Below are 17883 nucleotides of genomic sequence, written 5' to 3' on the forward strand. Positions count from 1 at the left end.
AAGCTATGACTCAGCTATAAAGCTTAGTAGAAGCTATTAAAATATTTCCTTCTGTTTTAAAACTTACGTTTTGTAGTTGATTAATAATTTATAATCTTCACTTTTTCAACAAATCTGCTGACACTGGACATGAAGAATAGAGACCGAATTCTTCTAAATACAGTTGCTTTTCTTTTCGAAACATTTAGACATGTTGATTTGAGATTATTTCTACGATGTACCTCTATTTATTCCAAACGGAACAATTCTTCGATTTAGTTCTAGTGCGTTTCAGCAAAAACATAGAATTCTCCGAGTCTGGCAGTCTAACAATTGACTTTGATGACATGTCTGACAGCCTAACAATTGACTTTGATGACAGATGTCTGACATCCTAACAATTGACATTGATGACAGATGTCTGACAGCCTAACAATTGACATTGATGACAGATGCCTGTTCAAAACAAACAAGCTGCAGTTCGCCTCTTGTGGCTTTCAGATTTGAGGCTGTCGATACTGACAAGTATTCTTATGATATCAAACACGATACGAACACAAGAAATGTCTTGATGAGACTAAACTTAAAGCAAACTGAAATTTGATTAACTCATTATCAAGTTGCGTTGCATTTCTGTGTTTAAATAAATACAAGCTATTTGAACTTTGTACGAAAATCATTGAGAAAGAAAAATTAGGAAATTAAGAAAATAATCCACTAATTAATTTGTTGATCGTACGATATGTTTCCCTAGGATAGAACCAAACGTATGTTATACAATCTTTACCAACATTCCATTTCGAAGAATATTTGTAAAATAGGCGAAAATACACAATCGTCGTTCCAAAACTAATGTAAGATTGTTGTCAGTAAAAATGGCCTATCACTGTTAGTATTATTATAATTGGAGGTTTTGATTTGTTGAATTTTGGTCACAGTGTGTCTTTCACCGGTAGAGTTATGGAATGTTTGATACATTTATCGCGGTAGATTTGTTTGAGAATATCACATCTTTGTTACAGAAGCAATATTTTAAGCACTGCGGCGTAATCAGCGATCGGACATGTACGATGATATCAAGTTGGTCTTGAGTTGATATTGGTACAGAGTGGTCCAAAGGGTTGGTTTCTACTTGGACCATTATATTACCATGTATACGAGGGTTGGTTAGCGCCACCCTGACAAATATATTTGTGGACAAACTGCACAGAATCACCATCAGTTTTGACACTCCCTCCCAGTAGATCCCTTACGCAGAAGTACGTAGTATCTGTAGGGCGCAATCAATTCCTTATTCAAGACTTTTTGTGCAAACATTTATGTTAGTGTATTTACATTTGCGTAGCTGTGCGATGAATATACACTTTTATCGGCACTTAAATTGCGGGATATGGCTGTGAGTAATAATATAATCTAAGAAGAAATAGGTTTATTCCTTCTTTTCTTTTCTTTCTTTGTTTCTTTGTTTCTTTCTTTATTTCTTTTCTCTGTGTTTCCTTGTTTGTTTGTATCTTTCTTTCTTTCTTTCTTTCTTTCTTTTGATAGTTATTTTAGTACAAAACAGAAGCAAACATGTGCAACCACAATTTAACGGTTTCAGTAATCATAATCTAATATGATGTTTATCTTTTATTATTTTGTATGCTTTAGTACAAGATGTCAATGTTGTATATTATTATTTTGTATGCTTTAGTACAAGATGTCAATGTTGTATATTATTATTTTGTATGCTTTAGTACAAGATGTCAATGTTATATATTATTATTTTGTATGCTTTAGTACAAGATGTCAATGTTGTATATTATTATTTTGTATGGTTTAGTACAAGATGTCAATGTTATATATTATTATTTTGTATGCTTTAGTACAAGATGTCAATGTTATATATTATTATTTTGTATGCTTTAGTACAAGATGTCAATGTTGTATATTATTATTTTGTATGCTTTAGTACAAGATGTCAATGTTATATATTATTATTTTGTATGCTTTAGTACAAGATGTCAATGTTCTATATTATTATTTTGTATGCTTTAGTACAAGATGTCAATGTTATATATTATTATTTTGTATGGTTTAGTACAAGATGTCAATGTTGTATATTATTATTTTGTATGGTTTAGTACAAGATGTCAATGTTATATATTATTATTTTGTATGCTTTAGTACAATATGTCAATGTTATATATTATTATTTTGTATGCTTTAGTACAAGATGTCAATGTTGTATATTATTATTTTGTATGGTTTAGTACAAGATGTCAATGTTGTATATTATTATTTTGTATGGTTTAGTACAAGATGTCAATGTTATATATTATTATTTTGTATGCTTTAGTACAAGATGTCAATGTTATATATTATTATTTTGTATGCTTTAGTACAAGATGTCAATGTTGTATATTATTATTTTGTATGCTTTAGTAAAAGATGTCAATGTTATATATTATTATTTTGTATGCTTTAGTACAAGATGTCAATGTTGTATATTATTATTTTGTATGCTTTAGTACAAGATGTCAATCTTATATATTATTATTTTGTATGCTTTAGTACAAGATGTCAATGTTGTATATTATTATTTTGTATGCTTTAGTACAAGATGTCAATGTTATATATTATTATTTTGTATGCTTTAGTACAAGATGTCAATGTTATATATTATTATTTTGTATGCTTTAGTACAAGATGTCAATGTTATATATTATTATTTTGTATGCTTTAGTACAAGATGTCAATGTTATATATTATTATTTTGTATGCTTTAGTACAAGATGTCAATGTTATATATTTTGTGAGCTCTAGTACAACATGTCAATGTTATATATTTTGTGAGCTCTAAAACAACAGGTCAATGTTATATATTTTGTGAGTTCTAGAACAACATGTCAACGTTATATATTTTGTGAGCTCTAGTACAACATGTCAATGTGAATTGTAGGTACTCTGCAGGGTAGCAATGAAAGGCACTTGCTACATTACTTGTTTAAAGAGAAGTTCTACAATGTCATGGAGAGACCAGTTGAGAATGAATCACTTCCTCTCGTTGTAAAGTTTGGAATGATCCTTCAACAGATAATAGATGTGGTATGTAATACGAATGCATATAAAATTATTCTTTTTCTGACACATTCGGGTCACATATTCAAGGGCTTTGTTTTTTTATATTGAATAAAAAGTTCAATATTCCGTTTTTAATGTTCAATAAAGTTATATAATGTAACATGTATCTGTGTATTCAGATTACACATAAGTTATATAATGTAACATGTATATGTGTATTCGGATTACACATAAGTTATATAATGTAACATGTATATGTGTATTCCGATTACACATAAGTTATATAATGTAACATGTATATGTGTATTCGGATTACACATAAGTTATATAATGTAACATGTATATGTGTATTCGGATTACACATAAGTTATATAATGTAACATGTATATGTGTATTCGGATTACACATAAGTTATATAATGTAACATGTATATGTGTATTCGGATTACACATAAGCTACTTTTTAAGAATTAAACTCGATCTTTCTTTTAAAGTCATGTGACATTCTAAGAGTTAATGGTGATAGACTAAGAATGAACGATGATGGACCAAGAATGAAAGGTGATAGACTAATAATGAACTGTAATAGACTAAGAATGAACGATGATGGACTAAGAATAAACGGTGACAGACTAAGAAGGAACGGTGATAGATTAAGAATGAATGATAACGGACTAAAAGTGAACTGTGAGGGACTATGAGTGAAGGATGACAGACTAAGAACAAACTGCGATTGAGTGAACGGTAATGGAGTAAGACTTTACGGTGCTATACTAAGTCTGAACGTTCATAGAATGAACGGTGATAGACTAAGAATGAACTGTAATATACTAAGAATGAACGGTGATAGACTAAGAATGAATGGTGACAGACAAAGTGTGAACTGTGAGAGACTATGAGTGATGGATGACAGACTAAGAACACACTGTGACTGAGTGAACAGTAATGGAATAAGACTGCACGGTGATAGACTAAAAATGTAGGATGACAGACTAAAAGTCCACGGCGATAGACTTAGAGTGAAAGATGATAGCGTAAAAGTGGACGGTGGTAAAATAGTAGTAAACGGTGGCAGACTAAGAGTAAAGGATGATAGACTAAGAATGAACGGTGAAAGACAATGAGTGAACGGTGATGGACTTAGAGTGAACGTTGATAGATTAAGAGTGAAGGATGATAGACTAAGAGTGAACGATGAGGGACTATGAGTGAAAACTGATAGACTACGAGTGAAAGATAATAGACTAAGAGTGGCTGGTGATTTATTAAGAGTGAATGGCGATAAACTTGGAGTGAACGATGATGATAAACTATGAGTGAACTGTGATAGACTAACAGCGAACGATGATAGACTAAGAGTGAAGGATTATATTCTAAGAAAAAAGGTGATAGACTAAGAGCGAACGGTGATAGACTAAGTGTGTACGATGATAGAAGTGAACTTGATAGGCTAAGAGTGAACGATGATAGATTAAGAACGAACGGCGATAGACTATGAGTGAACTATGATAGACCAAGAGTGAAAACTGATAGACTAAGACTGGAAATTGATAGACTATGAGTGAAAACTGATAAACTTAGAGTCAAAGATGATAGACTAACAATGACCAGTGTGAGACTAAAAGTGTAATATGATAGCATCGGAGTTAACAGGGATAGACTAAAAGTAAACTGTGATAGAATAAGAGTGAAAACTGACAGACTAAGACGATAGACTAACAAGGAAAGATGATGTGATGTGATGTGATTTGGGGTTTTAACGTAGCTTTAACAATTTTTCAGTCATATCGCTACGATGTCTGCAGTGTGGCTTTTAATAGTGATGTCTAGCACTGGAGAATCATGCCGCAGTCATGTAGCATTATGTCCCACTCAGTCATATTATCCTGACACCAGGCCGACCAGTCCTAACACTAACCTCTTAATGCTGAATGCCCAGCGAGGCAGCTGTTAGTATCATTTTTGTGAGTCTTTGGTGTGACTCGGCCGGGGATCGAACCCACGACTTCCGCATCCGAGGCGGACACTCAAACCAGCGAAAGATGATAGACTAACAGTGAATGGTGATAGACTAAGAGTGAACAATGAGAGACTAAGATTGAAAATTATAAGAGTAAAATATAATAGACTAAGAGTGATTACAGACTGAGAGTGAACGGCGAGAGACTTGAAGTGAACGATGATGATAAACTATGAGTGAACGATGATAGATTAAGAATGCACGGTGATGGACCAAGAGTGAACGGTGATAGATTCAGGGTGAACGATAATAGACTAAGTGTGAACGATAATAGACTAAGAGTGAACGATGATAGACTAAGAAATAACGATGATAGACCACGAGTGAACGGTGATAAGACTCAATAAATGAAACTGCGTATTATATCAGATTCCTCGACTGTATTTGAATATCATGATTATCTATAACTTATATATATATATATATATATATATATATATATATATATATATATATATATATATATATATATATATATATCTGTCTGTATGTCTGTCTGCTTTCCTACCTGCTTGCCTACCTATCTATCTATCTATCTATCTCTCCATCCATCTATCTATCTATCTATCTATCTATCTATCTATCGAATAAGTAATATGTCAGTGAATATTGCTTTATTTGTGCATGATTTGTTTAACACAGATTAAATAAAAATGTCTATTGGGTCGTCTAGAATGGAGCAGCAGTCATGATTAAATTCACTGGATAGACGTCAATTACAATCATTGACGATAACAAAGATACCATTACTGTGATATGATATAGGACACAATTTTACTTATTTTATCATTAGCCTTATTGTACTTGTTTGATAGCCTTCAAACTATCAATTTATTAGCCCTATTGTACTTGGTTGATAGCCTTCAAACAATCAATTGTTTCCTTTTTCTGATAAATGCAAAGAGGTTTTGCGTCAAAAGTCTGTAATTTGACCGTTTAGGCTGCATTTTTCAAAACAGCATGATTGAATCGGATTCGAATTTATCACTAAAAGCTGTCTTTGGAGTAAAGACATGTCATCTTGTTTTCCGCTCGTGGCTTCTTATGTTCATTGTATGCTATCTTTAAGGCGTCACCAAGCGCCGTTTCGATTTCTTCACAATATGTTATTGCTAACTTACTTTGGTCGGGCAAACTAAAGTAAAACGAATGATTTCTCAAATGTTTCGGACTCATTGAACATCATCTTTATCTGTGTATAAGTTGAGTCGAACTGCAAATATCATAGACTGTGAGCTGCCGTCGCATAATCCCCAGATAGAGTATGGTCTGTGCTGTTGTTTTTACTGATTGGTACTAGCAAGCTGTAGAGATTCAGTATCTGCTGGCACATTATCTGCGACGGCAGATCTGGGTCTTTGCAGTTTGCAGTTGGACTCGATAAATGATCGAGTATATACGGTTCTAATATATGTGTCGCATTTACTATTTGCCAATATATTGAAGGACACATCATGAAGTAAAAAAGGGGCTAAAGACCTTTGCTCTCCATTAAATATTCTATAATTCAATTGAAGATAATATATCAAAGACCATATAAATGTACCCCGTATTATGAGGAACATGGGTACATTTAATACGTTCGGGCGAACTTGTCAATTGCGCTTGAAGTATCCATATAATCACGGATTCTGTTTATTCTATCTCGAAAACTTGCAGCAGTTGACTAGCAAATGTTTGCATTGCTTTTCTTAATACAAAATGTATATTTCTTGCAACATTATTCCGTGCAAATGTTTTCAAAATTTTTAAAACATGGAACAAACAGAAAGCTAACTCAAAAACAAAAATGGAAATATTGAAATGAAACGAAATACATGAAATTTCTTTGCATTTTCCATGTACATATCCCATTCTAAAAATGGATCACTAGTTACATATATTATTTGTGTGTGTGTGTGTGTGTGTGTGTGTGAGAGAGAGAGAGAGATCTGGATATTGTCGTAGCTTTTAACAATTTTTCAGTCAAATCGCTACGATGCCTGCGGTGTGGCAGTGTATAGTTGATCATTTAGTAAATACATAACGCCAGTGAGATGCAGCTTTCATAAAAAGAGATCATAAGTTCGCAAACCCCCCCCCCCCCCCCGCCAACACTATCCCGGAATTGAGCTACATGTATCACTCAACAATCGGGTCACCATTTACATATATCACTCTAACAACGGGTCATCAGCTACATGTATCACTCAACAATCGGGTCACCAGCTACATGTATCACTCTAAGAACGGGTCATCAGTTACATATATCACTCTAAAAACGGATTACAGTTTAGCTAGAAATGCATAGTTTCTCGGAATATGAATCAATTTCATGTTTTTAAGGACGCCTAAATTCATGGCTACAGACAAAAGAATGTTAGAGTATATCATAATTTTATTGAGATTTTTATTGGGAGGGGATCGATACACAATCAAGCAAATTTTCTAACATCCGTATCGTACATTCAGCCTAGGATAATTTTTTTGTCTTTTTAGGACGAGAAAAACCAGATCATTTATACGAACATATGGCTTCAGATGGTAAGTAATCAATACAAGATCCTTCATAGAAATATATCGCTTCAGATGGTAAATGTACACTTCTAGGTTGTTAATACAAACATGTAACTTCCGATGGCAGGTATACACTACTAGGTTGTTAATACAAACATGTTACTTCAGATGGAGGGGGTATACATTACTAGGTTGATAATATAAACGTGTAACTTCAGATGGCAGGTATACACTGCTAGGTTGTTCATACAAACATGTTACTTCAGATGGAGGGGGGTATACACTACTAGGTTGATAAACAAACGTGTAACTTCAGATGGTAGGTATACACTGCTAGGTTGTTCATACAAACATGTTACTTCAGATGGAGGGGGGTATACATTACTAGGTTGATAATAGAAACGTGTAACTTCAGATGGCAGGTATACACTGCTAGGTTGTTAATTATAAACATATAACTTCACATGGCAGGTATACACTACTAGGTTGTTAATACAAACGTGTAACTTTAGATTGCAGGTATACACTTCTAGGTTGTTAATACAAACATGTAACTTCACATGGCAGGTATACACTACTTGGTTGTTAATACAAACATGTGGCTTGAGATGGCAGGTATACACTACTTGATTGTTAATACAAACGTGTAACTTGACATGGCAGGTATACACTACTTGGTTGTTAATACAAACGTGTAACTTGAGATGGCAGGTATACACTACTAGGTTGATAATACAAACATGTAACTTGAGATGGCAGGTATAAACTTCTAGGTTGATAATACAAACATGTAACTTCAGATGGAGGGGGCATACACTGCCAGGTTGTTAATACAAACGTGTAACTTGAGATGGCAGGTACACACTACTAGGTTGATAATACAAACATGTAACGTGAGATGGCAGGTTTACACTACTAGGTTGATAATACAAACATGTAACGTGAGATGGCAGGTATACATTACTAGGTTGTTAACACAAACATGTGGCTTGAGATGGCAGGTATACACTACTTGATTGTTAATACAAACGTGTAACTTGACATGGCAGGTATACACTGCTTGGTGCTAATACAAACATGTAACTTCACATGGCAGGTATGCACTACTAGGTTGTTAATACAAACGTGTAACTTGAGATGGCAGGTATACACTACTTGATTGTTAATACAAAGGTGTAACTTGACATGGCAGGTATACACTGCTAGGTTGTTAATACAAACGTGTAACTTGAGATGGCAGGTATACACTACTAGGTTGATAATACAAATATGTAACTTGAGATGGCAGGTGTTCACTACTAGGTTGATAACACAAACATGTAACTTCAGATGGCAGGTATACACTACTAGGTTGATACTACAAACATGTAACTTCACATGGCAGGTATACGCTACTAGGTTGATAATACAAACATGTAAATTGAGATGGCAGGTATTCACTACTAGGTTGATAATACAAACATGTAACTTCCGATGGCAGGTATACACTACTAGGTTGATAATACAAACATGTAACTTCAGATGGCAGGTATACACTGCTAGATTGTTAAAACAAACGTATAACTTCAGATGGCAGGTATACACTGCTAGGTTTATCCCCATAGCAGTTTGTTATCTAAAAATAATGAATTATTAAAAACAAAAACTTGCCAGAACCAGGAAAATATTTTTTGCAAGACAAGAATAACATGTCTTAATGCGGCCAGTGTACAAGACATATCAAGCATGAGTCATATGTCTTAATGTGGCCAGCGTGCAAGGCATAGCAAACATTAATCATATGTCTCAATATGGCCAGTGTGCAAGACATATCAAACATGAATCATATGTATTAATGTGGGCAGTGTGCAAAATGAATCATATGTGTCAATGTGGCAAAGTGTACAAACATTAATTATATTTGGTTATGTGGCCCAGTGTGCAAACATGAATCATGCGTATTAATGTGGCCAGTGTGCAAGATTATTCATGTATGTCAATGTGGCAAAGTGTACAAACATGAATTATATTTAGTTAATGGCCCAGTGTGCAAATATAAATCATATATATTTATGTGGCCCGGTGTATAAACATGAATAACTGCCCTAATCTGACCCAGTGTGCAAACATTTATTATTTCTATCAATGTGGCCCAGTGTGCAAACATTTATTATTTCTATTGATGTGGCCCAGTGTGCAAACATGAATTATTTCCAATTATGTGGCCCAGTGTGTTAACTTGCATCGTTTCTATTAATGTGGCCATGTGTGCAATCATGAATCATAACATGTTTGAGATGCTACTTCGGATTTTGTGTCCTTTTTCATGACATATTTTCTGACAGTATTTGCCTTCATTATGATGTCATCATGCATTTGCTGTTCTGTTCAAATGTGTTTCTTTAATGACTTGTTTTGGAAAAGAAAACTATAGACATTTTCTCTATTGTTTTGCTCCACTAATGTTACAACCGTATTTTGCTTTCCACATGACGTCATCACGTTATAGTCGCCAGTAGACCTATTTATACTGCGATGGACCCTCAGTAAGTGCATTAAATAACAACAATTGGTGCTCCATATTCCATTGTGCACTAGACTTTACGTTTTGTGTCTACATTCATCGTTACTTTTAACAGCAGCTAAAAAAATAACTTTGTTTCAAAGCCCTGCCGGCCTGGAAAAATTTCAGTTATTGTACTCTCGTCCTTTTCTTTATCGTGATTTGGAAACTAGACAGTTAATTTAGAAAACTTCATCAAAATTCCTTTTATATCGTCAACCTTGTAGTATGATCAACCACTGTGCATTGCATTGTTTTATGCCCTGCCTGGGGGACCACCGGAAAGGTGCACAGAAATAGTTAATTGTATCCACGGTCATGATATTGACGTTTTTCTCCTAACATAAAAAAGACTGAAAAAAAATTAGACCATGATACAGTGTATGTGGATCTAACGGCATCCGGTTACTCCATCAAATCGTTCCCACACCACTCCCACGGAGGTGGAATTGCCTGTCAATACAAATAACTCCATAATTCAACGCTGTAGCTACACTACAACTTTCATTTTGAACATATATCGTATGAACTGTTCGAAACCTCACTCACACTAGAAGAAAGGTCAGTTTATTTTTCTGCCTCTGCCGCTCCCCCACCCCCAGTAAAAAAATAAAAGCTGACAGAGTTTCGCTGTTTCGAGCAGTTTCCTGACCTCATATGGAAACTCAATTGGTGGCAACATGATTTGTTTTGGAGATTATACTTTGACTTTGTTTGTCTTGGAAACCCATATAATCAGAACTACTAGATTTGATTGACATTTACAACCTCAAGCAGCCACTTATCCATATTTTAGACTGGATTCTTCATGTCTTCTTCCGTGACAAAGTTCAGTTCATTAGAGATAGGACTGACAACACAATTTCAAATGGCTCATCGTCACCATGGAGTTATAGTACAGGGTATACATTTAACAGCATTTGAACCTGTCTTTATTGATTTTGTACATGCAATTGTGATGAAGATCGCCCCAAATTCATGTGAACTCAATCAGATTCTTACATGACTGTTTCTTAAATGCTTTGATTGAATATTGCCTTCACTAACCGATATTATCATTACTTTTATCTCATCCAAGGAATTCCAATCATTATTCAAAACAGCCATTGTAAAGCTTTTTTTTTTTTGAAGAAACCGACACATGATCGTAACGAATTAAAGAACCACCGCCCTTTTCCTAACCTCTCATTCATGTAAAAAGTCTTAGAAACAGTTGTTCCATCCCATCTTGTATCTCATCTAAATTCAAATAGTCGTTTTACCAATTTACATCCTGAATATCGCCCTCGCTATAGCACTTAAACTCCCTTCTGAAAGTAGTTAACAATCTATTCTCTGCTTTGGATATTGGCAAGATATTAATGTTCGCCCTCCTTGACTAGCCTTCGGCATTTGACACAATAACGTATGATATATTATTTCATTGTCTATAGCATGTATTTGGCAATCACGAAACAGCGTTACTATGGTCCAAATCTTACTTAGTCATCCGGACTTAAATTGTTTCCGTAAATGGAAAACATTCCAACTCAGTTGATTTATATTTTGCTGTTCGAAAAGACTCTGTTCTCAGCCCTTTTCTCGTGATTCTATACATTCACTGCTCTCAAATGTCATAGATCAAATGACAATCAAATATACAAATCTAGCTGACCAAGTTGAGACTACCATCGAAGGGGTTGAGAGTATATTTCCGATGTTAAGTTGTTACTGACACGTAACAAGTAGATGAATGGTAATAAAGCTGAAGCCGTCCTGATTACCACATAAAGACTTTCACATTCACGTCCTTTAACTCAAACAATAAGTTGTTGTTGTTGTTATTGAGTTTAATTATAGTGGCGTGCGCACAATTGTGTATGTGCCACTTTTTTCTGACTGCACCGCAGTCTGCTAGTTGTTCCTGAGGAAGGGGATGGTGCCACCTCCCCCAGGCTTTTATGGATTCAAGGAACCCTGATAGTTTGGCCTCGATCTGTGGGTCCATAAAGGTCCCTACAGTTGAATGGTTGGCTGTCATTAGTGGGAAGGAGAGCTCGGGAACGGTCCTGCTTGCTTTACATCGCTGGTTTCTTGTTGCATTTGACTGGTGTTTCTTGCGATTTTTTTTTGTTATTTTTTTTTTTTTTTTTTTTCGATTTTTTTTCTTCTTCAAAATGTTTTAAAAGGAGGGGGGTATGTTCTATAACAATAAGTTACTCAGTGTTGAGTGAAACAATAAGTACTACAAGTACCAAAACTTAATTTACACATTAGTAAGAAATCTAGGTGTCACTCTCGACATTACGTCCTCATTACTCCAACACGTAATGAGCATATGCAATGCTGTATACCTAGAGCTTGGACGCATTAGCACCATACACAGATTTCTTTCGGTTGATGCCACTAAAACATTGATGTGTTCCTCAGTACTTTCAAGACTGGACTATTGTAATCTGCCTCGTCTGGTACATCTCAGTATCTACTACAGAAACTTCACAAAATTCAACACACGGCAAATCGAATCGCCTGTTTAGTCTGAAGAACTGAATACACCTCTCCCCTGTTCTGTAACCTTCAGTGGATACCAGTTTGATCGAGAATCAAACATAAATCTGTTTCAGTATGCTGCATTTCGTTCGCTAGCTCCAGTCCATTATACCTATCTGACCTCAACCACGTGTACACTATATCTAGAAATTTGCGCTCCTCTTCCGACACTCGCAGTCTCATTGTTCCCACTGTTAAAACAAAGTCATATGGACAAACTTCATTTGCTTACCAAGGCCCAGCTACGTGGAACGAACTGCAGATAGATCTTTGAGACAAGGACACTGTGATCCCATCCAAGAATGCTATTAAAACTTAACTATTTCGACTACGAGAACAGCCTTAAAGACGTAATAATGATTACTTCCTTAATTATTGTCAGCATGATTTTAATTTCATGGTGTTTGTTTCTGTAATCTGTTCGTTGTATATCTTATCACGTGTGATCTAATATTGTAATGCCCATAGAATTTCTAAAAATTAGGCGCAGTACTAAGTCCACATTATTATTATTATTATTATTATTATTATATCTATTAGTGTGGCGCAGTGTGCATACTACCGAAATACGCGGCAAACAATAACTTAATCACTTGATAACTTTAATAAATACTTTAATTTGAATTTGTTTTTTAAAGTAAAACAATATTTTCTCTTATAAAGCGATTGTCTTCCTGGAATGATGAAGACATTAAAGTGAGCAGCAAACATATATTACAAGCATTCTAAATTTTTATTATACTTTGTTAATCATGCGAAGTTTAGCACATTTCATTATTAATGTTATATTAACATTAATAAAATTATAAGGAAAGAAAATAAAATTCCAGAGTTCCATTACACAAATTTACATGCTTTTTCATTCGACACTTTTAGGAGAAAAGGAAAGCGACAGTGACTGATAGGCAAATGTCAGTTCACCGATTTTGTTGCATGTTTTTAAGGTCCATAGTTTATATATCACTCTTCAGTCATTTGGTTAAGGTCGACACTTCTGGCTTTTCTTCTTTCAGAAATGGAAAGACACGAACCTCCAGTGGGATCCATACGAATTTGGTGGTATCACGTCCTTGCGAATTCCAGCAAAGGAAATTTGGCGTCCTGATATTCTTATGTACAACAGGTAAGTAAGAGTGATGGATAAAATACTTATGTACAACAGGTAAGTAAGAGTGATAGATAAAATACTTATATACAATAGGTAAGTAAGAGTCATGAATAAAATACTTCAAAGGTTTCACATTTACTTCCTTCTCTAAGTAGCAATTATAACTTTACATAATTGTATTACTTGTCCGTATCTAATTGCCTATATTGTTTAAATCTACGATTATGGAAGAGAAAATGTTAACGTATAATGTTATCAGAGGGAGGAATTTGCATAACACTAAAATACACACGAAGAGGTTGAGAAGTGTATAGAACTGTTTATCGATCATTTCATAAGTTACTCAGTGTCGAGTGAAGACTATTGGGCGAAAAGTGGAGTTCATTTAACATAGTTCGTCACGTGATGTGGACGTATAATTTTAATAAAGACAACTGAAACAGATGGATACAATTGAGATAACTAAATTTCTGTCCCATCCTACACAACAGAATAGACTAACACTGAAGCAGCAAACTTAAACCAGACGAAACCATGGCAAACCTCAGAAATTCCTTCAACCATCAACCTTTATGTCATCGTCGTTTCTTGTTTAAATAAATGGTTTTATGAGTGCAGATATGAAAATATCTATAAAACAAGAGGTCACAGTATAATATAAATTTTCCAACATCTTACACCGACACACACACAATGTCGAATAACGAATGGCAAAGAAGCGTAATTCTTTTCCGTACAGGTAGGTGAAAATGGTTACTACTGTTAAATAGGCGTGTTAAATACAAAATATACAAAATGCCAAAAATAACATTATTTTACGATTTTCCTAGGCGTCTTAAGTATGCATATTAATCCATTAATCCACCACGGTGCTGTAAACTTACTGCAGCATTTTCATTATATATATATATATATATATATATATATATATATATATATATATATATATATATATATATATATATATTTATTTATTTATTATATGTTAAATTTTTTCTCCGTTAAGATTGTACTGTCGGAATCGTTCAGTATTTTTACTATACTGAACTCTCGCTCAACTTCATATTGCACTCATAAAGGAACTACTTTCTATTTGTAAACAAACACTGGACGCAGATGGCCAGCACTTGTAAACAAATCACGTACACTCACATAGTAGGCGGTTTACGTTTTGGTTGATTACATTTGTTTCTGAATGAACTAAAGCAGATGTTTCGTGGACTGCCACGTACCAGCTGCTTTGCTTAATTCCACGTTAACGTTTTTGATACAATGTTTCGGATTTAGGCGGGAGATGCCAGATTTTATAAAATTACTGGGTACATACAAATAACATGCAAGTGACAAGGAATAAACTGTCTTCTATAGCTGGTAATAAGAATGGAAACAAATATACTTACAGTTTTACATCCTGAATTTCCTTTCTTAGTTCTGCAAATCCGATTTACATGAGCCATATCATGGGTTCTCAAGCTTGATTACAGATTTCGAAATTGTACTGTAATTTCAACTATATTCCAAGTGCAGTTACATCCTCCTTACTGCACTCAAGATGAAATAAACATTAAATTCCATAGCGTCGTTTTGAGTATTGCAATTGAAAGACTTCATATTTTTCCCACATTATGATTTCAAATATTCAATGGCAAAACAGAAACACACTTGCAGATTTCAACACTCTTCTCACCCACTATTTCAATCCTATGTATTTCATGTAGAATTTGCACAGATGAATCAAATCCAGAATCGACAAACCTACCAAAATATATTTATTCCAGATCAAATGGAAAAGTTATTGCAATGCGCACTCATTCACAATATGAATCTAAATTTCAGTTTTAAGTAGACCAAAACGCCATTATCTATCAAAGTTTATGTCTAGTACGCGACTAAGATCAAATTTATCAGGGCGGAGTTATGTGTGCATTAATAATGTTGTTGTGTAATGATGAATCTGCGCTTGTGTATTTAGTTTGGAATACAATCAGTTACTTTGTTTCTTGAAGTGTATTTTGTTCATATAATTAAGCCTTAGGTAGAATAAGAAAAATGAGCATATAATAAAAAGGTTACTGAATTTGTATGGGTAAATATAAACTCGTGTTGTCGGATGGATATACCGAACTCAGAAGGTCGTGCAGTATTCCATATCAAGGGGGAGCAGAGCTAATAAATGGGGGACCGATTTTATAGGGGGGACTCATAAAGGCTCGTTTTGCCAAAAATGTTGTTTCAGGCAAGTGGTGTCGATTCTTTAAACTATTCGAAAGGCTAATCCGAGTACGCTACCGATTGCTTTTGAGAGAGTGGGGAGAGGGGACGACCCAAAAATGGCGGTCGATAAATTTATCTGACCTAAAACAATAGCGAAAGAGGAAGTTACCGCGACCAGGTTGAATGACCTTGGATGTCTCCTAAACCTCGGGTAATTGTTATATTTTTCTTTTTCCATTGCAATAGTTCGATCGCAAACTGCGAAATTTTAGAGATTTAGAGGATTTTTCTTTTTCCATTTTTCTTTTCCATTGTCCGTGAACACCACCACTCCGGTGAATAGCTAAGTGCGAAACGAACCTTTAGATATTCAGAGGGCTGTGCTAGTTGAATTTTAGTTTTTTAATTTGTGATGAAGCACGCCCACCCTCCCTCTGCTAAGCAAACCCTGGGCATTTTAAAATGAATTCCCTTTTAGGAGCTGGAGGGGGCAGGCAAGTTGCACCTGGGTTAGTTTTGTTTATAAGTTTACAATTACCCATTTTAGTGTATCTCGTCTTGTTTCGATGCATGGTGGGTTCCCCTACTACAATATCATGTATCGCCCACACTGACAATATGTCTATTGCGTTTTTCGCATGTTTGGATTCGAACCCATGAAGTAGTGTCCACTAGTCGATTGAAAGTTTGTCTGTACGCTTTAACCACTTCGGCCATTGTCTTCGCTAAGAATATACGATAAAATAAGTTTATGAGCATACGACGTACTGATGAGACAGACAGACATTAAACACACAAACGTATTTAGATCGTAATTTATTTATCGAGTATTTATATTTAATATAACATGTAGATTTCTCTTACACGTGACCTGATGCGGGAATCCTTGCGTGTTATTAATAGCACAATTTATTTTTAGCGCAAACAGCTGACCAGTGCAGTATCTAAACTGTGAGTATAATTGACATTCCGGCAATTTATTGCTGCTGAAGAAAAACAAATTACGTTACGTTACTGTAATACGGCAAAACCTTGTAAAACTGCTGACTTAATTTATCTGTAATTTAAACGTTGTTGTACTAATAATAATGGGTGGTTCTGCGCTTATCATGGGATCTCATACAGCTAAATTGGTTCGACAACTAGTGGATGCAGGTAAGAAGTATATTCCAGTCCGTGATTATGTGAAATAGTACCTGCAACATCTCCACGAAGCGAATGTGTAATTTTAATGAGCGTACACAGCAGTTATTTAAACCAATTGTCTAACCAACCAAAAAAACATAACAGCGACTGAGGCAGCTACTGAGGCAACACAAACAACTCTTGAGACATTATTACTGACCGTCTTCAATCCCCTACGCCAGTTCGGCGACCACCCGAAGTCTAACTGCCACCATTATCACCAAAAGTTTACACCGACATGATGCATACATTTTCCTAGGAAAGCATTGCCGCAATCAAGGATCCAGACCAAATACTTGACATTTACGGGTTTGTGTGGCAGGAAAAAGAAAATTATGTGAAACCCGAACATATAAAAAAATGTAGTTCATGATGTCTGACGTAAATACGTATATTCCAGTACTCAACAGGTCAGATGTGATGATGAAAATTTTAAATCTTCTAACAGGGTGGTGGATGAGTATGTTGAACAAATAAAACAGAAAAGGATAGAGTCACACAAAAAATTGAAGCTTACAATTGACAAAACGAGAAAAGAAAGAACAAAAACAAATCCTCAAGCAACGAAAGAAAGAGAAAAGCTGCATTAGAGGAACTTCAACAGCGCAATCCCGAACCAGAACCAGAACCAATTGAAGGAGCAACGGGAAGTGGTCTTGCCATTCGCGATTGACGTCGTAAAAATCAAGGTGGCAATGTGATCTTTGAATCGTCGGTGATTCAAAATAAACTTTGTCCCAATAACATC

At 34.9% G+C, this 17883-nt stretch overlaps 1 protein-coding gene across 1 annotated transcript in view; it reads left to right on the forward strand.

Moving 5' to 3' along the window:
* Window positions 1-854: 854 nt before the first annotated feature.
* LOC149773245 (neuronal acetylcholine receptor subunit alpha-7-like) overlaps window positions 855-17883 on the forward strand; it is a 40832-nt gene continuing 23803 nt past the window's right edge. Inside the window, exons 1-4 of the mRNA XM_089946558.1 lie at window positions 855-867; window positions 2921-3066; window positions 7540-7584; window positions 13642-13751. Of these exons, the coding sequence (XP_089802684.1) occupies window positions 855-867; window positions 2921-3066; window positions 7540-7584; window positions 13642-13751 (314 nt within the window). The remainder of the gene's footprint in view (window positions 868-2920; window positions 3067-7539; window positions 7585-13641; window positions 13752-17883) is intronic.

Source organism: Sinohyriopsis cumingii, unplaced genomic scaffold (assembly GCF_028554795.1).
Source record: "Sinohyriopsis cumingii isolate HCF-2022 unplaced genomic scaffold, ASM2855479v2 utg000744l, whole genome shotgun sequence".
Lineage (NCBI taxonomy): Eukaryota > Metazoa > Mollusca > Bivalvia > Unionida > Unionidae > Sinohyriopsis > Sinohyriopsis cumingii.